This window comes from Muscardinus avellanarius (genome assembly GCF_963383645.1).
Source record: "Muscardinus avellanarius genome assembly, chromosome: 3".
In the NCBI taxonomy this organism is placed as follows: domain Eukaryota; kingdom Metazoa; phylum Chordata; class Mammalia; order Rodentia; family Gliridae; genus Muscardinus; species Muscardinus avellanarius.
This window is the reverse complement of record NC_137788.1, coordinates 101,438,295-101,462,953: the sequence shown is the minus strand read 5'-3', so window position 1 is coordinate 101,462,953 and position 24,659 is coordinate 101,438,295. Positions and strand designations below refer to the sequence as shown.

The following is a 24,659-nucleotide window of genomic DNA, read 5'->3' as shown; positions in this document are numbered from 1 at the left end:
ACATCTCTGCCCTCACTTACCCACCTCCCTTTTCAAACTTCTTACTCTAGACAGCTAACTCTTCTCTTAGCCAATTACTATAGGAAACTACAAAAATCCACATCCTTATGAATTAGAATTTGGAGCCCAGGAAAAAGCATGGAGTAGTAAAAGATGACAGAAGAGGTTAGCCCACTTCCACAAGGAGAGAGCCAAAAGTCAGAGGTTAGGTAATAGGGCACAGGGAGACTGAGCTCAGACCAACTTCCCACAGAAGGCTGAGACCATTGTTGATGTGGTAGCCTGGATATTCATGTAGAATATTCTTGACTGGGACTTGAGGCTCTTGCAAACAGTCTGGTATATAAGCAGTCTTTATAATTCACTCAACACTGGTTTTTATTTTTTTGTGTCTGTGGTACTGGGGATTGAACCCAGGGACAATCTACTCTATACCCCTGGCCCTATTTTGTTTTTTTTTTTTGAAACTGCTCGGGAGGCCAATACAGGGAGATAATGAGGTTGAGGCCAGCCTAAGCAACATACTAAGACCCTGTCTCAAAAAACAAAAACTTAAGGCCGGGCGTGGTAGCACATGCTTGTAATCCCTGCGCTTGGGAGGCTGAGACAGGAGGATCACACAGGTTCGAAGCCAGCCTCAGCTACTTAGTGAGGCTTTCAGCAACTTAGTGAGACCCTGTTTCCAAATTTAAAAAAAAAAAAACCTTTCAGTATACAGTGATGGCCTCATGTCGCCTTTGAGATCAGGCCCACTTACCCTCTCCCACCCTCTATGAGTTACCTATCTTTTACTTAGTGTTTCCCAAATCTAGCTACCCATCAGAATAATGCATGGGGGGGGGGATCCCAAGCCTAGTCAGACTTACTATATTACTTTTTCAGTGCTGCTCTATGGTGTTCTATGGTCTCTCAGGCATGGGAACCACTGCATGGCACCTCTGGGTGAATAGGCAGCAAGTGAGCAGAGAAGTGCCATCTGATGTAGGTAGGAAAGAAAATATGTGTTTGTATAGTTATGTGATTTCCCCTCTTTAACACAGTAGTTTATAAACATGTGAGCATGTGAATGGAACCTTATTCACTATGGTTAATTCTGTCTAGCAATCTTAGGCTCTTGATAGTAGAATGCCATAGCCTAAGAATGTCTCCTGAGGCAGCAGAAAATCTGATCAAGCTGTCCAAGAAAGGGACATGCAGTATCAGCTCTGTCCTATCCACCCTCAACAGGGTAGGATCAAAGAAAGCTGTCTCCAGATACCTTCCTCTTATACACCTAAGAAGTATTGGGGACCAGCGCAAGGGAGAGGAAAAGGAGCCTTTACCAGGTACTTTAGTGCAGCTGAAAACCCATCTTTTCTACTCTCCCTTCAAACCTCCAGAGGGGAAACTGGGGAGCCACTTGGTTTCTTATATCCCCTATCAACTCAGTCCCAGGGCTAAGGAATCAGCCAGGACACCATGCTCCCTCTGGGTTACTCTCCAAGTCCTTAAATAGAAGCTGTAGCAGCCCAGTGTTGAAGGTGGAGGAAGGCGTGCATGCAAGGATCTTGTGCTTTTGAGTTGGGAGGCTTGAAGTAGAGGGATGAGTGAGGTATCTATGTGCTCAGGTCTGGTCCAGCCATTCTGCCTTCTTGGGGGCCTTGCAAGTATGGACGTCCACGGTGTTTCTGCATTCCTTGCACCTCACAGCACAGCACCAGTGGAATTTGCACTCACACTGGGTAACACGGGTGACTCGAGTTGTGTCGTACCCTCGGCCACAGCACATAATTTCACAGCCATCTGTTCCTTTAGATGTCTTGCTGCAGACCCGGCCTGCAGTGCCTAGGGAACCTGGGTTGGGGAAGAGAGGGAGTAAGAACAAAGTTACCTCTTATTCCAGCCGCTCTAGACACCCTTACCCACATCTCAGAAGGAGACAGTAAAAATCTCCTGTTCTGAAGATACATCAATAGCCAGAATGATCATTTCTTCATTGCCTTCTGCACCAGACTTATTTCTTCCTACCAGCAAGGCTCCATAAAAGCCATAACTTCACCTGTAATACTCTCCCTACCAATACATATTTCTAAAACCTCTGAAAATCTAACCCTGAAATGTTCATAATTGTTAAAGCTGGATGAGGGTTTTCTACTTTATGTTCAAATTTTTCCATAATAAAAAGTGGTATTTGGAAGGCTGAGGCAGGAGGACTGTTAGCTTGCAAGTTCACAGCCAGCCCAGGCAGTTTAGCAAGACCCTGTCTCAAAATAAAAAATAAAAGTTGGGTGTGGTGGCACTCACTTGTAATCCCAGTTCTTGGAGGCTGAGATGGAAGGATCATAGGTTTGTGGATAGTCTCAGCTGCTTAGTGAGGCCCTCTGCAACTTATTGAGACCTTTTTTCAAAATAAAGAAAGAAACCAAAATTGGGCTGGAGGTGGAGCTTGGAGGTAGAATGCCCCTGGGTTCCATCCCAGTATTGCAATAAAAAAAATAAAAATGACTGGGGATGTAGCTCAGTGGTAAAGTATCCCTGGGTTCCATCCCTAGTACCAAAAAAAAAAAAAAAAAAAAGTAAAACAACAGTAAAAACTTAGCCTATGAGTTATCTCTTCTGAGAAGTCTTAACACAATTCTAATCCAACTACAACTTGTTAGTACTTTGATCCTTAGTTTATATTTTATTTAAGTTGTACTATACAGAGAAGTATGTCCACTAAAAATATGGGCCTTGACATCAGATTGTCTGAGTTCAACTCCCAGTACTGCCACTTCTTAGCTGTGTGATTTAGCAAGTCAGTTAATGTCTCATATGAAAATGGACATAATAATCACATCTTGGTGGACTGTTATAAATTATCTCTGTCCAGTGGGAGTAGTGAACTGATTAGCAAGACTGGCTGGAGGGATATCCCAAAGGAGTTCCTAAGAAATGTCCCTTGCGTGATCCCCCTATAATACAGGGACTCTTAAAGGGTAGGTCTGATGTTTTCACCCTGAATAGGGAATGTTCAGTACCTTATTCTGACAGATTTAAAAAACAGAGATCCTATCAACAGATAAAAAATCAGAATTTTAGATGGGTTGGAACATAAAAAACCCATTCCAACCTTTTCCTTTATTAAAAAATACCCAAAGAAGGGAAAGTGACTAGCCTAGAAATTCAAGAAAGAGTAGATTAACTAATTTCAATAGCACTAGTCTGCAAAGTTCACTACAACATAGGGGGGAAATGCTAGAACTTCTATATTTGTCTTTCAGTTTAAAATACCTCTTTTAGCCAGGCATGGTGCCACACACTTGTAATCTCAGTACTTAGGAGGCTGAGACAGGAGGATCATAGGTTTGTGGCCAGCCCCAGTTACTTAGTGAGGCCTCTGCAACTCAGTGAGACCCTGTTTCACAATAAAGAATAAAAAGTAGGGCTGGGGGTGCAGCTCAGAGGTAGAATGCCCCTGGGTTCCATCCCTAGTACCACAAGAAAAAAAGAATAAAATACCTATTTGAGGGCTTCTTATATACATACATATAGTATAGTTAAAACAATATATATAAATAAATATACATATAGTAGAGGTACATGCTCAATTTTTTTTTTTTTTTTGCAGTACTGGGGGTGGAACCCAGGGGCACTCTACCTCCAAGCTACACCCCCAGCCCTATTTTTTATTCTTCATTTTGAAACAGGGTCTCACTGAGTTGCAAAGGGCCTCACTAAGTAGTAGCTGAGGCTGTCCATGAACCACAATCTTCCTTTCTCAGCCTGCTCAATTTCTTTTTAACAATAGGAGTATACAATTTAAAATGTTAGGGAACACTGCTCTAGGTCATATATAAAAATGTTATTTTATATGCACATACACACACGCTATTCTTTTTATGTATGTGTGGTACTGGGGATTGAACCCAGGGGCATTCTGCCTCCAAGCTATACCCCCAGCTTTATTTTTATTCTCTGATATTTTGTTTTGTTTTGGTTTGGTTTGGGTTTTTTGGGGGGTGGTACTGGGGGTGGAACCCCAGAGGCTTTCTACCTCCGGGCTATAATCCCAGATGTATTTTTTATATTTTATTTGGAAACAGGGTCTCACTAAGTTGCTGAGAGCCTCACTAAGTAGCTGAGGCTGGCTTCGAAACCATGTGAGCCTCCTATCTCAGCCTCCCAATTACTGGGATTACAAGCACGCACCACCATGCTGGGCATATTATTCTCTATATATGTGTTATTCCCATAACTCCTAGGGCTAGGTCTTTTTTTTTCTCTTTTCTTTTCTTTTCTTTTCTTTTCTTTTTTGGTACCAGGGATGGAACCTAAGATGTGCTCACTGCAAGCCAAGTACTTTTTGCAAGTACTTTGCCACTGATATACATCCAGCCCATAGCTGAGTCTTAAGTCCTTTTCTTGGGCACCAAAAACATGTACACTCTGGAGTTGTACTGTCCCATGTAGTATCTACCAGCTAGCTACACGTGGTCTTTCAGTTTTCTATTAAGACTGATCTAAAAATTTAATTTCTTAGTCACATTAGAGATATAGTAGTCCCCATTATCTGTGGTTTTACTTACTGTGGTTTCAGCTACTCTTGGTCAGTTGTAGTCGAAAAAATATTAAATGAAAAATTCCAGAAATAAGTAACTCATAAGTTTTAAGATTTTATTACAGTATACGATTAAGATTGTTCTAGCCGGGTATGGTGGTGCACACTTGTAATCCCAGCATTTGGGAGGCTGAGACAGGAGGATCGTGGTTCGAGAACAGCCTCGGCTACTTAGTGAGACCCTTTGCAACTCAGTGAGACCCTGTTTCAAAAATAAAGGATTAAAAAATAGGGCTGGGGGTGTAGCTCGGAGGTAGAATGCCCCAGGGTTCCATCCTCAGTACTGCAAAAAAAAAAAAGATTGTTCTATTTGGGCTGAGGGTATACAGTAGTAGTGACTGTCTATTATGTGCAACACCCTGTGCTTGATCTCCAGTACCACACAAAAAAAAAAATTCCATTTTATTAGTAGTTATTGTTAAGCTCTTACTGTGCCTAATTTAAAAATTAAGCTTTATCATAGGTGTGTTTATATGAGAAAACATAGTATATATGGGATTTGCTACTATCTGCAGTTTCAGACCCTCACTAGAGATGTTGGAATATATCATTTACTGATGGGGGAACTGCTATATTTCAAGTAGTCAAAAATCACACATGGCTAGTTGCTACTGTACTGAAAAACACAGCTATGAGAATACTATGTCATCACAGAAAGTTCAGTGGGACAATACTGCTGTGGAGGGAATACCTGGCTCCATACTCCTGGCATGATTTGTACCCTTTGAATTCCAGGACCCACTTTGGGGCTTATGAAACCTAATTTTATGCCTCTGATAAAAATTAACACATATATGACTCATCCTCCCTCCTAACTCCAAAGATCCTTCCTCAAAGGTATATTTAGCCAGGCATGGTGGCACGGGACACGCCTGTAATCCCAGTACTGGGGAGGCTGAGACAGGAGGATTACAGGTTTGCAGAAAGCCTCAGCTACTTAGGCCCTCCAAAACTTAGTGAGACCCTGTTTCAAAATAAAGAATAAAAAACAGGGATATGGATATAGCTCAGAGGTATAACTCCCCTGGTTTCAACTCTCAATTCCAAAAAAAATATAAACCACAAAGATATGTTTTAGGCATGGTAAATATGCTTACACCTGGGAAGCTGAGGCAGGAGCAGTGTATGTTTAATATCAGCCTAGGCAACTTGGTGAGACCCTTTCTCAAAATAAAAAGGAGCCGGGCGTGGTGGTGCACGCTTGTAATCTCAGCATTTGGGAGGCTGAGACAGGAGGATCACCATTCGCAGACAGCCTCAGCTACTTAGTGAGGCCCTTTGCAACTCAGTGAGACCCTGTTTCAAAATGAAGAATAAAATATAGGGCTGCAGGTGTAGCTCATAGGTAGAATGCCCCTGGGTTCCATAAATAAATAAATAGATAGGGATAGGGATATAGCTCAGTGGTAGAGTACTTTTATGTTCAGTCCCTGGTACTAAGGGGGAAAAAAAAGCGTACACCTTGGATGTTATGGATTTATTTCCAGACATCCAGAGCCTAATCCTCTGAATTAGGCTATGTGGGAAACATCACACCTAGTGACAGAAAATAGTCAGCAGGGCCCCCCAACCTCCTTTCTTCTAGCACTCTAAAAAGTACACATACTTTCTCTGATACTTGAGTAAAAGCTCTATCTTCCTCTGTACAGTTTTGCTCTAAGCCACTTGACTTTCTAGGAATGACAGTGATGAATGAAAATAGCCGAGGTTTTGGCTCCGACTTACTGAAGTCCTGAGTGTTAATGCAAGAGCCTGAGAGCCTCATGACAGTAACCACAAAAGAAGCAGCTCTATTGAACTGTGTGTTGCTACTAGTTTAACCTCTCTGAACCAGAAATTTTGAGCCAGGATGATAACTTCCACTCTCTTGGGGAATACCCTAGCCCTTCCAGCATTCCCAAGAATTCCACTACAAAGCCTGGCATTGTGGGGCTTGCCTGTAATCCCAGTACTTAGGAGGCTGAAACAGGAGGATCACAGGTTTGATACCAGCCTCAGTAACATAGCAAGACTCAGAAACCTAGTGAGACCCTGATTGAAAACAAAAAATAAGGGCTGGAGGTGGGTTCAGAGGTAGAATGCCTCTGATTCAGTCCTCAGTACCACAGCGCGTGCACGCACACACACACACACACACACATACACACACACACACACACACACACACACACCACCAACACCACCAACACCACCACCTGGAACAAATAAAAAAACAACTATTTTCTTCTTGCTACTAACCATTTGCTGCTTTGTGAGACACTGTCTTTGGTAGGGATCTCCTTTTCCTTGTTTTCCCTGACTCCATTTTAACATCTTAAATGGATAGATAGAGCTTTTCAAGATAATTCATGGTCTGATCCTGGTCTATCTAACTCGAGTCTCCCTTGCCAGAAACCTCTACTCAGACTGATCTGCTCTGTCCCTTAAGCAGGGCATGTGCTCCCACTGACTACTCTGCTTGTGTTTAAAACATACCTTTAACTATTATTTTGTTCTTTGTTGCTATCCAGATAATCTTCAACCTTTAAGGGGCAGCTTAAATTTCACATTTTCAAATAAACTTTTTTTTATTTTTTTTATTTTACCTAGTCATCTTTCTTTGTTGTTGCATTTGTTTACCCATTACCTCTTGTTTTCTTGTTTGTTTTCGTCAGTGCTGGACATAGAACCCAGGACATTATGTATGGTAGGCAAGCACTCTACCTCTAAGCCACATCCCTAAACCAATCTCACTTTTTTCTTTCTTTTTTATTTGTTGTGGTACTGGGGGTGGAACCAGGGGCTTTTCTACCTCTGGGCTATACTCCCAGACCTATTTTATAATTTATTGAGAAACAGGGTCTTACTAAGTTGTTGAGAGCCTCACTAAGTAGCTGAGGCTGGCTTCGAACCTGTGCAATCCTCCTGTCTCAGCCTCCCAAGCACTGGGATTACAAGCATGCGCCACCACGCCCAGTTCCCAATCTCATTCTTTTATCTAGACTGTTAACAGGCAAAGCCTTAGTGCTATAGTTTATATTTGTTTAGCCCATACGTTGCCTAGAATTGAAAACAGGTGACTTCATTTAAACATCCTCTTGAGTTGTGCCTATGGTATCCTAGGTGCTGGGAATGTAAGACAGTGATTCATGACCTCAAGCAGCTGTGTGACCTCCTCTCCACTTGGGGCATGGGGCTGGGTGGACTGCGGCACCAATCTATGACCATGTTCTAATGTGGGGAGGGGACTGACTCCTCCCGTGAACCCCTCTCCTAGCTCCTGCGACTGGACACAATGTGAGTAACCAGAGGTGCCTGCACTGAGAACTGGGGTTCCATGTCTCCGCTCACTCCCATACTCACCTGCAGCCTTGTCCAGAACACAGTAATCTGGGGAGTTGTCAAAGTAGACAAGATCAGTCCGGGTGGCTCGGCGATAACCTTGGCGGGCTGCTGTGAAGTTGGCACCATCCTGGGTGGCTGTCACCTGCACGGCTCCATCATAGCGTCGCCGCAGGTAATCACCTGTGCGGCGGAAGTCTGAGAGTGCACGCCAGCAGGTGCGCAGAGTACAGGAGCCACTCACGCCATGGCACTTACACTCCAGCTTCAGAAATCGCCGCACAGCCTGCAGAAGCGAGGGAGGAAGAGGCAAGTAGGAGAAGAGAACAATTCAGGGCTCTTTTCAGCCATGGCTGGGGCTGAGGCAGGAATGCTCTGACATCTGTTGGTCCTGGCTGTCTAGAACCCTTGATGGTTCTCTTCCACATCAGACCCCACCCATTCTTCCTCATCAAATTAAAGAAGCTCCTCTTTTAGGAAATCTCCCTGGACCAATAGTACTTTGCTTGTCATGAAAGCCTGCTGGACCATAGAGCCATAGAATTCTTTTTATGAGAGACAGGTGTGGTGGCACACACTTGTAATACCAGTACTTGGGAGGCTGAGACAAGAGGATCACAGGTTCACAGCCACCCCCAGCTACTTAGTGAGGCCCTCCACAACTTAATGGGACCCTGTTTCAAAATAAATAAAGCCAGGCATAGTGGTGCATGCTTTCCCAGCTCTTGGGAGGCTGAGACAGGAGGATTGCACAGATTCGAAGCCAGCCTCAGCTACTTAGTGAGGCTCTCAGCAACTTAGTGAGAACCTGTTTCCAAATAAAATATAAAATAGGTCTGGGAGTATAGCCCGGAGGTAGAAAAAGCCCCTGGGTTCCACCCCCAGTACCACCAAAAAGGAAGGAAGGGAGGGAGGGAGAGAGAAAAAGGAAGAAAGAAAGGAAGGAAGGAAGGAGGAAGGAAGGAAGGAAGGAAGGAGAGAAAGAGCCAGGTGTTGTGGCGCGCGCCTATAATCCCAGCATTTGGGAGGCTGAGACTGGAGGATCGCAGTTCGCGGACAGCCTCAGCTACTTAGTGAGGCAAGGCCCTCCACAACTCAGTGGGACCCTGTTTCAAAATAAAGAATAAATAAAGATTAAAAAATAGGGCAGGGGGTGTAGCTCGGAGGTCGAACGCTCCTGGGTTCCATCCCCAGACCCACGAAAGAAAGAAAGAAAAGAAAAGAAAAGAAAAGAAAAGAAAAGAAAAGAAAAGAAAGAAGAATAAAAAATAGGGCTGCGGTTGTAGCTTGGAGATAGAATGTCCCTGGGTTCCATCCCCAGTACAAAAATAATAATAATAATAATAATAATAATAATAATAATAATAAATAAGAAGAAAATAGATCTGGAGGTGTAGCTCAGAGGTAGAATGCCCTTGGGTCCCAACCCCAGTACCGCAAAAAAAAAAAAAAAAAAAAATCTGTTTATGATTATAGTGTGCTTGCACATGCCTTAGTTTTCACACGTTACCATGCTAAGCACCATGCCTTCTGCTTTTGTAGTGCCTCATTTTACAGCACAGTATACATGAGGTGCTCAAATAACAGTGATCAATAAGACTTGAACAAACTCTTATTCTCTCAGTGTTTATGAAGGCAGTTCTTTTCATCTTTAGAAAGCTAACTTCTAAGCCGGGCATGGGGGCGCACGTTTGTAATCCCAGCCTCAGCTACTTAGTGAGGCCCTATGCAACTCAGCGGGACCCTGTTTCAAAATAAAGAATAAAAAAATAGGGCAGGGGGTGTAGCTCAGAGGTCAAATGCCCCTGGGTTCCATCCCCACACCCACAAAAAAAAAAAAGCTAACTTCTGCAGGGCATGGTGGCGCACGCTTATAATCCCAGCACTTGCGAGGCTGAGACAGGAGGATCTGAGACGAGAGGATCGTACCTCAGCTACTTAGTGAGGCTCTCAGCGACTTAGTGAGACCCTGTTTCAAAATAAAATATAAAATAGGTTGGGGGTGTATCCCAGAGGTAGAGGCCCCTGGGTTTCATCCCCAGGGCCACAAAAAAAAAAAAAGAAAAGAAAAAGCAAACTTCTTTTCTCCACCTTTTCCTACTTTATTCCTATTATTCCTATATGGAAACCTACTTGAATCAGTCATTTTCAGGCTCCCTTGCATTAGTGCTCCTGTCCAGGATGTTGGGGATTTGGGAAATGATCCAGAAACCTTCACATCTGGTTGATGGTCACACAAACTGCTCACACCCAGCAAATATAAATGTGCACAAGAGATATAAGTACTGACCGTGCGGCCACAGCGGTTGTTATGTAAGTTCATGAGGGCCCGGGCATCCTTAAGCCTCTTCTCCTTGGCATCCACAAAGGCCTTGGCAAAGCGGACACCATAGTGGATGTTGTCACTGCAGCCACCCCAGTCAAAGTCCCCACGCTGGTCATGGTGTCGACCACGGGTATATGGGTCACAGCTGCATACACTCAGCTCACCCTGGCTACAGGCACGGGTGATAGCGTGGACCACCCCTGCTGATGAGATGGCATATACAAATGCTGCCTCCCGGCTACCTAGAGAAACAGAGAGGTGTATTTCAGGGAAGAGGTCCATGTCTGTCCCCTTCCTCAGCCCACACAGCCTCAGAAACTTCTCTTCTTTCCCAGAGCCATGCCGTATATGGTTCCTTCTTTCCAAGAGCATTCCCCCAGAATATCCAACCTCTTCCCTCAGCCCTCACTAGTCTCCATCCACTTCACTGTGCAACTAACCTCTTGGGCTGGCCTATGTTCTTGTTTCCTCCCAACTTTCCTGGGTCCTTCCACTGGAAAGTTTCATGGTGAATCATCCCCTCTCACTGAGTGCAGCACTAGTGTAGCTAAGCCTGCCTAAGTCCACACGCCAGGCTCTTCAGGCCCACTGTGCTGGACAGTTCCCCTACAATGCAGACCCCAGCCCAGGTGCAGCCTACTTAAGGAGACTTGCTACATTCCCCTCTGTCCTCCTCCCTTCCCTAATCTCAAGGGCAGATGACTCATCACTCCCTGACACCTCCAATTCCCATCTCAGTCCCTTTCTCCTACTCCACTCTCTAGCTCTGCTTAGCTTTTTGGCTGTGCTTGGGCCAATCCACTGGCTCTCCAAATATTTACATATCACCTTTCTGTTTATCTTTTGTTCCCATTACTGTAGTGTTGGGAGTGTCAGGGTATGGTAATGATGGTGGTAATGGCAAGAACCAGAGGTGCTATTGCTAGTCCTCAGCCTTACAGTGCATGGGAGCCCACATGGGCTGGGGAACCAGAGGACAGAGAAAATGGGGGGAGGTGCTAGGGAATGCTCTTTGTCCCATCATCCCAAAGCACAGGGATTTAGAGGAGCCCCGCCTACAAATCCAAGTACTAAGGATCTGTTTCCAGCTATATCCTGAGCTCTTGCCACAGTCGTCTCTCTGATCATGAAGTCCTGTGTGGGAGAAAGGTGAGGGCATCCTGCCTACCCTTCCCACTTGCCCCTCCCCAAGCAAAGAAAGGGGAGGAGCTGGAGCAGGACAGAAGAGGCCCCTACTTCTGAGCATGACACGGCCAAAGACCGTGTGGTCCCGGTCCAACGTGGTGCAGTTCCAGCGGTGATGGCGGAACTGGTGCTGACACTCTCGGATCCATTCTCGAGCCCCCTCGCCCACCGAGCGCATGATGTCTGGGTAACGCTGGCACAGCTGCCGCTGCCGGCTCACCAAACCAGGGATATTGTCACAGATCACTCGGGCCCCCAGTGCCCCGATGTACCTGTAAGGTGGAGATGGCCCAGTCAAAGCATCCAGCTCTTTTCTACATCAGAAGGGGGAAACGAGGAAGGATGTTTGATATCTAGACCTTAGTCAGATTCCTTGCCCTTCCCCTCCCCCAAAGCCAAATTCTCTAAGGCTGATGGGTAGAACCATTCCCCACAAGCTCTGGAGAAATAGTTATACAGTTGCAGAAAGAGTAATTAAGTGGTCTCCCACCATTACTAGTTGCCCAGCCAAAGGCCAAAGTGACACACACTCCCAGAACATAGGCCAGGCATGTGTCATATACACAGAAGCTGTGGGTATGTCACACAAACCCACTGCCTGTTTATTTAATAAACATTAAAATCCTCACAGGAAAATAAACTAACAAAATGAGGGTCTGAGACAACACTCTTACACCCACATGTAAGAGGCCCATCCTGAGTGGTTGGTCCATGAAGGCAGGATTGGTGGCAGGGAGATGGAGACAGGGAGGGGCGGGCAGGAGGAGACATAGGGGACAAGTCTGAGTAATGTTTATGGCTCTAGTTAGACTCAAGCAGCTGAAAATAAATCCTCATTCCCAGTCCAAAGGGGGAGATCTCCTTTTTTTTTTTTTTTTTTTTTTTTGGTCCTGGGGGTTGACCCAGGGATATTCTACCTTTGAGCTGCTGTCCCTAGCCCTTTTTAATTTTTTATTTGGAAACAGGGTCTCACTAAATTGCCGAGGCTGGCCTTGAATCTGAGATCCTCCTTTCTAAACCTTCCAGAAGTACTGACTGACCACCAAGCCTGACCCCAGGGCCTCTTTTCTTTCTCTCTCTCTCTTTTTTTTTTTTTTTTTGTTTTGGTTTGGAGGGGGGGTACTTGGGATTTAACCCAGTAGCATTCCATCTCCAAGCTACACCCTGAGCCTTTTTGTTCTGCTTTGTTTTGTTTTGAAACAGGATCTCACTAGGCTGCTGCGGGTCTTCCTCAGTTGCTGAGGCTCTCCTTGAACCTGCGATCTTCCTGTCTCAGCCTCCCAAGTACTGGGATTGCAGGCGTGTGCCACCATATCCAACTCAAGGCAATATCTTCTCTTCTTTCAAACACTATTAGCCTTGGGCTTCACCACAAGGCTCAGGAAGAGTATGTTAGGGAGAAATAGGAGCATATTACCCTCTTTCCCTAAGAGGCTGCCAAAAGCCTACTTCCTCCAGCTCAGCAGCCCAGCTCTGCTTCTCACTCCTTTCTTTCTCCTACCCCATAACACCTTCCTTGATTTGCTGGGCATCTCTCTCCTTTTCTGAACCACTAGGAGCCATCGAAAGCAGTTGCTGCTGCAGACAGAAAAGCTTTGGTCTGAGCTGTGAATGAGCCAGTGGTTTGGGAACAGCCCCAAAATGGGCCTAGAAGTGGGTGAGAAGGGACGGCAGCAGGTGGGGGAAGGGCAAAGCTAGCCGGTCTGGGGCCTGTGTCCCCTCCCCCACGCATTCCCACAGCCAGCCCTCACCCACAGGCTGGATCACCAGTGGTGACACCCACTCACACAAACACTAGGAGGGCTGATGCTTGCCTCTTCGGGAACTCAGCAGGGCTGATGGGCCCCATCTGTCCCAAGGGAGGGGTGAGAGGGCTGGCCCTCGCTAACAAATCCCATGGAATCAGTGTCCCCGGCACTGTCCATCAGGGCAGCAGCTTCCAGGAACAAACAAAATAAACACCCAGGCTGGGCCAGGCCGGAAAGGGCTGCCTGACGCATAGCCTGGAGTTACACCCACTCGCCCTGGTGCTTTGTTTGGAGAATCAAGACTTTGGAGTTGGAGCTTGTCCCTGTCTCACCACCATTCTTCAATCCCAGAGTGTTGCTCTAGACAATGGGTGCGTGTGCGTGTGTGTGTGTGTGTGTGTGTGTGTGTGTGTGTGTGTGCGCGCATGCGTGTCCCAAAGCTTGGAGGAGGGGGGCTGGATGGGAATGGGAGACCAGTAATCTAGCCCTCATGAGACAGCCTGGAGCGGGGCAGGCCAAACTGGCAAAAAAGCCTTCCTGTGGTCTGACTTAAATCCATTTTGCTGCAGCCCACGTAGGTTCTTCTTATTACATCCTCCATGGGCGTGGGAACATCTGTTCAGTATCTAAGATTGAGAAGATAATTTTTTCTACCACCATGCTTATGGTAAATGCTTCCACACTGCGGAGCATGGAGTGTGCCTGCTCTCCAGTAGTTGGCCCTTACAGTCAGTGAGGGGGCCTCCGAGTGCTGAGCCTGAGCCCATCTCCCTCTCAATTCACCAAATGCTTGCAAAATACCTACCATGTGCCAAGCACTGAGTTCAGCTCTTAAGGGCACAAAGATGTTTGAAGCACCCCCCAGCTCATGGTCTGGAAGAAGGTGCCAGATGCCAGTGACTGCAGTTTAGTGCCCCCTTTCAGAAGTTACTTTACTTCCTTCCCAGCTTCCTGTACCAGATCGCTGTGTCTTCACCTGCTTTTGACCAATTCACATTCCTTCCTTTGACAAAGTGACTCATCCCTCCACTAGACCCCAGAACAGCAGTAGCCAATGCGCAGCTCTAGGTGCATCTGTTAGAAATGCAGAACCTCAACCTCAAGGCCAAGCCAGCTTAATCAGAATCTGCACATCACTAGGGTCCTAAGCGGACTCTGATACACTGTACCATGAAGGCAGGGATTTCTGTCTCCTGCTTTTGTCTTTTTTTCCCCCCTTTGGGAGAGGGAAGGGGGTAGTAGGAATAGAACCCAGAGCCTAGACAAGTACTCTCCCACCGAGCCCTGCCCCTAGCCCTATGTTTCTTTTCCTCACATCTGTATCCCCAGTACTGAAAACAGTGTCTGGCACATAGTACATACTCAATAGCTATTTGATGAATAAACACATAATTGCTCTGATTTATCCCCAGCTTCCATCTCCCCCTAACCAGCCATAAATTGTTTTGCAGTACTGGGGGTGGAACCCAGGGGTTTTCTACTTCTGAGCTATATCCCCGGCCCTATTTTTTATTCTTTATTTTGAAACAAGGTCTCATTAAGTTTCAAGGACCTCACTAAGTAGCTGAGGCTGTCTACATTCCTGATCCTCCTGTTTCAGCCTCCCAAGTACTAGGATTACAATCAAGAGTGCTACCAAGCCATAAACTTTTTAGTTATAGTTTTACTCCTTATCAACATTACCAGTGTATCTGCAGCTATTTTATCTTCTTTCGGTCCTTCCTTCATTTTTGGTACTGGGGATTGAACCCAGGAACAGTCTACCTCGGAGATACACTCCCAGCCCTATTTTATTTTTATTTGTAAACAGGGTCTCACTAACTTCCTGAGGGTTTCCCTAAGCTGCTGAGGCTGGCCTTGAATTTGCAATTCTCTTGTCTCAGCCTTCCAAGTAACGGGATCAGAGGTATGCGGCACTGCACCAGCTGTCTTTGTTATTTTAACGAGGCCAGGATCCTCTTTTCTTCCCCCCACCTTTGTGTACATCTCCTAGTATATATACATGGTTCATCACAGCACATACAGGACTTTTGGACATGGAAATGAAACTATTCACCTTTCTGAATTTATTCTTTCTTTTTTTCTTCATTCCTTTTATGTATTTATTTTTGTTGTTGGTGGTGGTTGTGGTGCTGGGGATTGAACCCAAGACTTCACACATGCAGAGGAATTGCTCTACCTCTAAGCCACATCTCCAGCCCCCAAATCTATTCCTACTACCAAAACATTCATAACATTCACAAAACATTTTTCTGCACATACACGCACACACACAGCAAGAGAAGGGGGGGGGGAGGAGGAAAGACAAGAGATTGAACCCAGGGGCATTCTATTTTGGTCTTTATTTTTGAAACAGGGTCTCACTGAATTGCAAAGGGCCTTGCTAAGTAGCTGAGGCTGTCGGGAACCGCGAGGTTCAGGAACTTTACGTGAGATTATAACACTATGTCCATCAAGGCAAGTCAGAGGAAAACTAGGATGAATAAAGTCACCTGACTCCAAAACCCAAGGTCATTCTTATTCCAAGGGTGAGAGGCATGCAGTGTTTTCTTAGTAGACTAATCTGGCTCCAAATCTTGTAAACTTGAGCAAGTTTTGTTGTTTCTTTTTCCTTTTTGGAGGTGCTGGGATTGAACCCAGAGCCTTACATGCTCCCCAAAAATGCACTACCAGTGAGGCACACCCCAGCTCTTTTTACTTAGAGTCATGGTCTTGCTAAGCTACCTAGGCTGACCTCAAACCTGTGAACCTACTGCAGCCTTGTATACCATCATGCCTGGTTTGAGCAAGTTTCTTAGCACTCTTCTCTTCTCCTTCACTTTCTTGTTTTTTTTGTTTTTTTTTGGTTTTTTTTGGTGGTACTGGGGGTGGAACCCAGGGGCCTTCTTCTACATCCAGGCTACACTCCCAGACCTATTTTATATTTTATTTGGAAACAGGGTCTCTTAAGCCAACTGAGGCTGGCTTTGAACCTGCACAATCCTCCTGTGTCAGCCTCCCAAGCGCGGGGATTACAAGTGTGTGCCACCATGCCCAGCCACTTTCTTCATTTTTAAAATAGGGATGATAGTACCTACATCACTAGGTTATTCTAGTAATTAAAGAATGTGCTCATGAGGTACTTGGCCATAGTGCCTAGAGCCTAGTAAGGGCTCATTAAATGTCAACTGCTAGCTGGTAGAGTGGTGCACACCTGTAATCCCACTACTTGGAAGGCTGAGACAGGAGAATTGCAGGCTCAAGGCCAGCCTTGGCAATTTAGGAAGGCCCTGAGCAACTTAGTGAGAACCCATTTCATAATTTAAAAAAAATAAATAAATAAATAGGACTGAGGTATAGCTCAGAGGTAGAATTCCCCTGGGTTCAATTCCTAGTACTGAGAGGGAGAGACAGACATTAAGAATGTCACCTGTCATTGGTGACAGTAGTCTAATAAGATACCATTCTCTCTCCCTGTGATCCCATAAAGAGTTTTGCTCCTGTGATTCCCCACATCCATCACCTGCAAAGTAGGACAGGAAAGCACAAAACAAATGTCCCCTATAGAAACAGGGTGTTTGTCATAGACTATGAAGAAACCTTCCTTTCCTCTGCGAGTTAAGGGGATAGAAAGAGGAAAGGAGTGGTTGGAGAGGAAGGTCAATGTCGGCTATGAGAAAGATCCCACTGTGAGCTGGTGATAGTACTGGCCTTCTACTCCCGGGTAGAACATGGGCACACACTAAGTCAGCAGCAGCTGTCTCCTTCAGGGGCTGAACAGTTGTCAATCTTGCTAGGGTTTTCCTTGAGGGCGACATAATCACACTGGGGGCCTGAGCTACCTTCAGGAATCAGCTTTCCATGTACCCTAGAAGCCTCGGGACAGTGAAAAGACCTCGGCCTCCACTGCCCACCTTGGCCTTGGTGCTGCCTTCATCCACTTCACAGGGAATGAGTGCTAAGCCCCTCTGTGCCACCTACCTCCCTTGCCAACTCTTACATCTAGAGAGTTTTTCCAAAACGTGTGTGTGTGTGTCTGTGTGTGTGACAGGAGACTGAACCTGGGGCATTCTACCTCCAAGCTACATCCCCAGCCCTATGTTTTTTTCTTTATTTTGAAATAGGGTCTCACTAAGTAGCCGAGGGGCCATGAACCTGCAATCCTCCTGACTTAGCCTCCCAAGTACTGGGATTACAAACATGCGCCACCACACCCGGCTCTTCCAAAATCTTTAATATGAACCACGTGGGGTGGGGAGGGTAATGTAAAAAGGAAATGAGGGAGGAGAGTAGCCAAGGGTAAGAAATGGGGGCTTATAAAGAACCTCACTTGGGTACTAGAACCTAAAGGAACTACTACAAAGATGCGGAAGTTACCAGGATGACAATTCCTCATCTAAACACCAACTGGTCGCTAAGACCCATCCCATACTGGTAAGAAGCAACCAAGAGAGCCTAAAAGCAAATTGCCATCTGGTCTAGTTAGAGGCAGGCAGCAGTCACTTATGGGGTTCTCTCATGCTCTCTCAGCAGAGACCCTGAAGAGGTAAGTCCCCAGACAAACGGAGCCATGAAGGTAAAGGGTGACTTTGATCTCACTCTGAATGTTGAAAGGCTTTTTTCCTGTCTCCCTTCTTCCCCTCTCCCTTCCTAAAGGAATGTTTCAAGCCAGATGTAAGATATAGGCCGCCTGCTCCCCCATCCAGAACCCCCCTCCTTGCTTTCCCCAACACTTCAGAGATAAAAAAGATCCAAAAGAGAGATTTTTCTTCAACAGGAAAACAGGGGTAGGGGGTGGGGATGGAGAGAGACGCATCTTGAAATGATAGGAATCTGCAGCCCAAGCTGGCTGGCCCCTCAGCCAGCTACCCCTCACCCTTCCAGCCAAGATTCCAAGTCAAGAGGAAAGCCACAGGGTGCAAGAGGAGAAAAGACCACACTTTGCGGGGGGTGGGGATGGGTGTTGATTGCAAGGGAGGAGTGACCAAGTAAGGAAAGGAAGGGGCACTGCATGGTAGAAAGGGCACTAACCCAGTCCAGGAGGTCAGTTTGATGGGGGGCAGATATAGAGAAGATGAAAATCTTAGTCCAACTCTTCCCCCTGCCCTGCCCCTCCCCAAGGTAGAGGAGGATGAAGGAGAGCAGCTTTTTCCTGGGATAAGAAGGGATGATGCCATCCAGGGCTGGGGAGCAATATGGGTGGCGGGGGTGGGGGGGATTTTGAAAGGAACACACAGCATACATCACTGGATCCAACACACACACACACACACACACACACACACACACACACACGGGATATGACACAGGGCCTTGCCTATTCTCCACTGAACTACACCTCCAGCCCTTTTTATTTCATATTGAGACAGGGTCTCCATAAACAGGAATTTGGGATCCTCCTGCCTCTGCTTCCCCAGTAACCAGGATTAAAGGTGTGCACCACTGTTTCCAGCCATAAAGTGGGTCTTAATGCCTCATCTGCCCTCTTGTGAGGTGTCTGTTGTCTGGCCTGGGAGAGATCTGAGGAGAGGGTCTCTTAGTGCTTAGGGACTCCAGAAGCCTCTGGCTCTTGGAGGGGAGAGACAGGATCTGGGGTCATCTAGAGGGGAAAAAAAAAGGGAGGGAGACATCAAAGTTCCAAGCGACCTCCACAGGGCTCTAGTCTGAAAACAGATGCCCAGACAGTGCACACCCAAGTTAAAACAAGTGTTTTGTTTTAATTGCGGGGGTTTAAATGGGGGTAGTCTTTGCCTCAGTTTCACTTGTAAAGCTCGAGCTGGGTGCTGCTGCCTCACCAAAGCCTTCCCGCAGTTTCGTAAGGGGCAGCCTAGCAGAGGCATGCAAGTTCTTGCCAGCAGCCCCTTCTCCACCTCCCCAAGGGGGGGGGGGTGGATGAAGACGCGCTCAACGGCCACCACAGACCCAGGAAGGGCGACTGGTTCCTTGAACTACCCTAAGGTAACTTCTGCCCTACGTGCGGGGCTTGAGGGGGAGTAAAGGGCACAGCATGTGGGCCTAGAGAGCCTCAACCACCGGGCGTCCTTACACTTGGCGACATCAGTGGGAGCCCTACCCCATCCCCTCTAACCCATCCAAGCAACAGCCTGGGCCCTGAGCAGCCCCGGCCGGGGCTGGAGGTTCCTTCCCCTCCCGGCGCCTCCAGCCTCTCGGACCCCGCGCCTCGCCCGCCCAACCCCGAGAGCCACACTCACCACCAGGACGTGTCTACGCGGGCCGGCAGAGTCAGCAGTAGCAGCAGCAAAAGGCAGGCAAGACCGAAGCGGGCCGAAGCCGGGGAGACGTCGGGGGGCGCGGGGGCCGGGGCGCGGGCGCGCCGATGGGCGAGCAGCGGGGCTTCCTCCGCACCCCCCGGCCTCAGCATAGCTCCCGGAGGGGCGTGGACGGGGCGCCGTCTGGGCTCACTCCGGCCGCTCCGGCCTCACCTCTGGGTGGCCATGGGGCTCGCGGGCGGCAGGGGACCCGGGGTCACGTGGAGTCCGGAGCCGGGCGCAGCGTCCCGAGGGCGCGGGTCGCGCGTGGGGAAACCCGGGCCGGGAGCCGAGGCGCCGCGTCGGGGTCCGGGGCGCGGAGTGGCGCCGCGGGCCGGGCGTGCGGACACCCCTCCAGCCGCCGGCGCTCATTGGACGGCGCGGGGCGGGGCCGGGGCCGGGACACGCGCGGCCTCCCGCGGCCCCGCCCGAGCCCGGCGGAGCGCCCGAGGTGTGGCCGGCGCCCCCGCCCCACCTGCCCCGCCGGCCGCCCGCGCCCCTCAGCCCCGGGGCGCCCCGTCCCTACCGACGCCGCCCGGGTCCTAGCGCCCTTCACTGGGCGCCCCCTGGAAGATGGCGAGGCGCACGGAGCAGAGGGGCTGCGGACACCGCCGGCGCCTCCCCGCCTGCAGAGGCGCCGGGGCCGAGCACGGGAGACGCCGGTTCCCTTGGGTCCTGTCCATTCCTGCGCTTCTGTGAAATGGGTCGAAAGGCCGCCTCCGGGAGCTGGGGGTCGGCACTCCCTTTTCAGCACCGCCTGCTGGGGAGCCGCGGGAAGCTGGCTTCAGAAGGGGGGCTTCCCTGACGGAGGGCGCAGCGCCCAGCTTCCCCCCGCCCGCTGCGCCGACCCTCACCCCCCACCGTGCTTAGACACAGCTCCCACCCCGGCCCGCGCGGCGCCGCCCAGCCCAGCGACCTGCAGTCGGCGGCCGCCGAGGAAGCACACCTGCGGCCCGGGCGGCTCGGCCGCCGGAGCCGAGTCTCCCGGCGCCCCCCCGAGTCTCGGCCCCCACCCCTCGGGCGGGGCTGCGAGCCCGGAAGAATCAGAAACAGCTGGGCGGTTTTCCCGCACCAGAGGCCAGGGTGGGGGTCCTGCTGAGAGAGTGGAGGCTCCAGAGCCCGTTCTCCCCTCCGCCTTAACGCCCGGCCTCCTGCCCGGCACCGCGCACCGCCCGGGGCGTGGGGAGCAGCCTCTGCCGCCAGCGACTCCCCAGGCCGCCGCCTGCATCCCGGCCCCCACCTACCAGCTCTCACTTACCAGGCTGCCAGGTAGAGCCCTGGGAGCAAAATACCCCTTACTGCAACATAAAGCCTTTCTTTTCTTCTTCTTTTTTAATTGGGGGAGTGGACCCAAGAGCGGTCTATCTCTGATCTACACCCCCAGCCCTTTTTGTTTGTTGTTTGTTTTGAAACAAGTGTTTCCAGGTTGCTGAGTCTCACTAAATTGATGAGGCTGGGAACCTGCGATCCTGTCTCAGCCGCCCAAGTACCGGGGTTACAGGTGTGCACCACTACTGTAAAAATCTTTTTAAAATACTTGTTTTTAGCCAAGAGTGGTGGCTCACGCTTGTAATCCCAGCATTTGGGAGGCTGAGCCCGGAGGATCGCAGTTCACGGCCAGTCTCAGCTACTTAGTGAGGCTCTCAGCAACTTAGTGAGACACTGTTTCCAAATAAAGTATAAAATTGGTCTGGGAGTATAGCCTGGAGGTAGAAAACCTCTGGGTTCCATCTCCAGAACCACAAAAAAAAAATTATTTTGCCATACTGGAGTCCAAACACCATGCATGCCCAAAGAGCTCTGCCACTGTGTCCCCCTTCCCTTGCTGCTTGCTGTTTTCTTTGAGACAGGAGCTCATTAAATTACTGCACAGGCTGGCCTCGGAACCTGGCCTTAGTCTCTTGTTCACCACCCCGCTTGGTGTAAAAAAAAAAGTTGTTTTTTGGATTTTTTTTTTTTTTAAGCCCTGGGCCTTTCGATTTCAAGACATCATCTGGAAACTAGCCCTGGCCTTAACCCCACCATCCACCCATCCTTTTTTTCTTTTGGTGGTATTAGGAATTGAACCCAGGGGCATTCTACCCCTGAGCTACACGTACCCTAGCCCCTACCACCATTTTTTTTAAACAGGGTCTCACTGAATTGCTGAGGGACTCACTAAATTGCTGGGGCTGGCCTTGAACCTGTGATCCTCCTGTCTCAGCTTCCCAAATCCTGGGATTATAGGCATGTTGCCACTACGCCTCTTGGTTTATTTAAACTATAAACTTCTGGTGTAAACAATGTGCTGGTAACTGTCAGTTGTCCTCTGAACTCCAGACTCACTCTCTCTCTTCTTTTGGGGGTGGGAGAGTGTGAGTGGACAGGGCACAGCTGGTTACAGTGAGGCTGCAAACATCTCTGAAGCAGTGATGGGGGAGGGGCCAAGGAGACCTTCCCCTCCCCTTACTTCCCTTTACCCCCTCTTTTGTGGTAAGGGGAGGAGTCCATTCACCTATTCAACAAATATGTATTTATTCTCAATCATGCATCAGGACTGTGCCAAATGCATAGTGTGTATCAGTGAGTAATGCAAAACAAAACAGTTCCTGCCCTCATGGAGTTTACATTCTACCAGGCAAAGATAGACAATAAGCATCAGAAGTGAAACATAGTATGGCGGGAGGTGGTTAAGTGCCTAGGGGAAAAAAAATGGAGCAAGGTAAGGGAGACAGTGGTTACCAGGTTGATCAGAGCAGGTCTCATTACTGTGACAGCCAAGCAAAAGCCTGAGGAGGAGAGGAAGCCAGCCTGGCAGAGTCTGCGAAGAGCATTCCATGCCAGGGAAGACATCCCTTAGGCAGAGTGGGCCAGGAAGGAGAGTTCAGCCCCGGGATGGAGTGGTCCGTGTCTGGGAGGGGAGAAGGTGCTCACCCCAATTGCGGAACGTGGATGGGAATGAGAGAGGGCTGAGTACAGAGATCATGCTGGATCCACATGCTGCCCAGAAACTAGGACCATAGCTCTTCCTGCCAGCCAGGACCCCCTCACCCCCTTCCCTTTATTTCAGTCTGGCCGGCTGTGGTTGGCCTGCTATGTCCTCCAAGAGGAGTTTCCCTGAGAGCCGAGAGCCGCCGGTGGGAGAGGAGTGAGCCCAGGCTCATTCCTGGCTGGGCCCCTTCCCCTTCCTTTGGACCAACTCTCACCTCCTCCAGGCCCAGCCCCACCCCTCTGCAGGGCAGCAGTTCCAGCTCCAGCAGCCTCTCCCAGGCTCCCCTGTGTGTTTAGACCTGGGTGTGACTCTGGCCCTGTGTTTATTTCTACATATGGGCCTGGGGTTGTGGGGTGGGAGCTGGAGATGATCACATCTAACCTTGGGTGGACTCACCCTTATGGGCCCCAAACTCACTTCTGAGACTTTCCTTTGGCTTCAGCTGTCTTCATAGTCAGTGGACGGTGTCTTGGCACAACATAGATGCTCAACTATTAAAGTATGTTTCTGAGCTGAAGGGGCCCAGAAGCATCAGCAGGTCTAGGTCTGAGAGGAAGAGAAGTGGACAAGCAGACAGGTCACCTCTGCCCTAGAGTGGGCAACCCAGGATGGGGCTCTGCTTCTCCTCCCCCCCTCCCATAGCCAGCCTCTCGGAGGAGCCCCATGCTGCAGGAGCCAGCTGACTGCAAGAGCTGCACTCAACCACTTAGCTGGAGAATAACTACGGAGCCAGAGAAGAGGTTTTCTGGGATTGGCCACTTTGGAGCCTCAAATCTCAAGATAAACTTCCAGTCTCAAGGTCCTGGATACTATTAGAAAGCTCAGCTCCTCACGCAAGGGCCTCTTGTGGGGCTTCCAGGCAGAGGGTCAAGGCCAGAGGCTCAAGCTAGCTCCTGACCTCCTTGGGCTTATCCTCCCTGCCCCGTCCTGATTACAGAAGCCAGAGGAGGGGTTATGGATTTGAGCATCAAGTATCGGTCTGGAGGGCCTGTGCGGAGTCAAGTCAGCACTGACTGAGCATCTACTGTGTGCCCACCACTAGCCAGGGCATTCTAAATGACCAGAAAGGGGGAAAAGCCTTAACTCCCAAGGCTTTTTCCTTCAAATACAACAAAACTGTCTGGAGAGTGAAACACTAGGCTGTGCTGGGTTCAAGGCTGAATGCCGCAAATACAACCTGCAGCAGTGTCAGCAAAGACTTGGGCAAGAATCCCAGGCCACCCCTACGGCCTCCAGCAGCCGGCTTCCACGGAGCCAGCAGAGCCAGGTCCTCACTCTTCCTCGTGGTGGCATTGCAGCCTCCTGCCCTTTCAAAAGTGAGTGGCCAAAAGAGATGGGTCCCCTCTTGCCCTCTGTACCTCACCTCGCGCTTCTGCTCCCCACTGAGACCACTTAGAGTTAAGACTCCTCTTCCAGCTCTGGGTAGCTGAAGGACTGAATTTTTACTGGCCCTTGGATGGGAGTGAAGATGAGCTGGGGGAGCTGGGCGTGGGTAAGCAGCCCTTACTCTGCCCTGGTCTATGCTCCAGAAGGCCCCCCTTCCCTGGGCCCCTTTGGCGATGACCTTCTCTTTCCCGGTGGGTGGGAGGTGGTGTGGATGGTAATGAGCAGAGAGAAAGGCCAAGAAGAGGCTTGGAGGGGGGGGGGGGGTTGGATGGAAGTCAAGGAATTCCTGAGCCTGCTACTTGCTCAAGGGGCCCTGAAACGCCTTTCCTGAAATTTCTTTGCAAAAAGAGGCAGGTCTCACTTGAGTTGGGGCCAGGTTCACACAGGCCCCAGCACCCCACCTCCTGCCCAGCTGCACCCTGCAGGGAAAGGGGTACTGGGAAGAGCCCAGGGGCTTTTAAGGTGGATGGTGTGAGGATCCATGCTTCGGACACAGCCTGGCCGGCCTCTCCTCCTCTCCTTGGTATTTATGAGCTCCCAGGCGAGACGTGGAACGTGTCTCAAAGAGGCCAGGCTGGCCGGGCTGTGGACAGGAGCACCCAGCCTCAAATCGGGGAAGGGGTTTGATGGGCAGCACCCCCTTCTTCCAGCTGGTGGCTAAACAAGGAGGGCAAACCGCTCTCCAGGGGCCCAGGAAGAAAGGGATTTAAGGGAGAAGGGGAAGGAGGAGGGGAGACTTGGGGAGGCGGGTCACCAGGGCCAGGCACGATGGGGGGGGGGCGCTGGAGCCTTTTAGCACTTTGGCTGTAATCAGACTGGAGCCAGGCGGTGGGCGGGCTGACAGCCAGCCTGAGCGGGTGGCCCGGTTCTGTGTGAGGCCGGTGGGTGTGCTGTT

The 24,659-nt window shown here is 49.3% G+C and overlaps 1 protein-coding gene across 1 annotated transcript; it reads right to left on the bottom strand.

Annotated features, from left to right (window-relative positions):
- Window positions 1-1,603: 1,603 nt before the first annotated feature.
- On the bottom strand, window positions 1,604-19,520 carry WNT2B (Wnt family member 2B; the record flags this gene model as incomplete). The annotated part of the gene is made up of 5 exons (XM_080692578.1): window positions 1,604-1,833; window positions 7,922-8,186; window positions 10,191-10,468; window positions 11,463-11,683; window positions 19,351-19,520. The coding sequence occupies 5 exons, from the start codon at window positions 19,518-19,520 to the stop codon at window positions 1,604-1,606; spliced, it is 1,164 nt and encodes a 387-aa protein (XP_080548704.1).
- Between the last annotated feature and the right edge of the window lie 5,139 nt (window positions 19,521-24,659).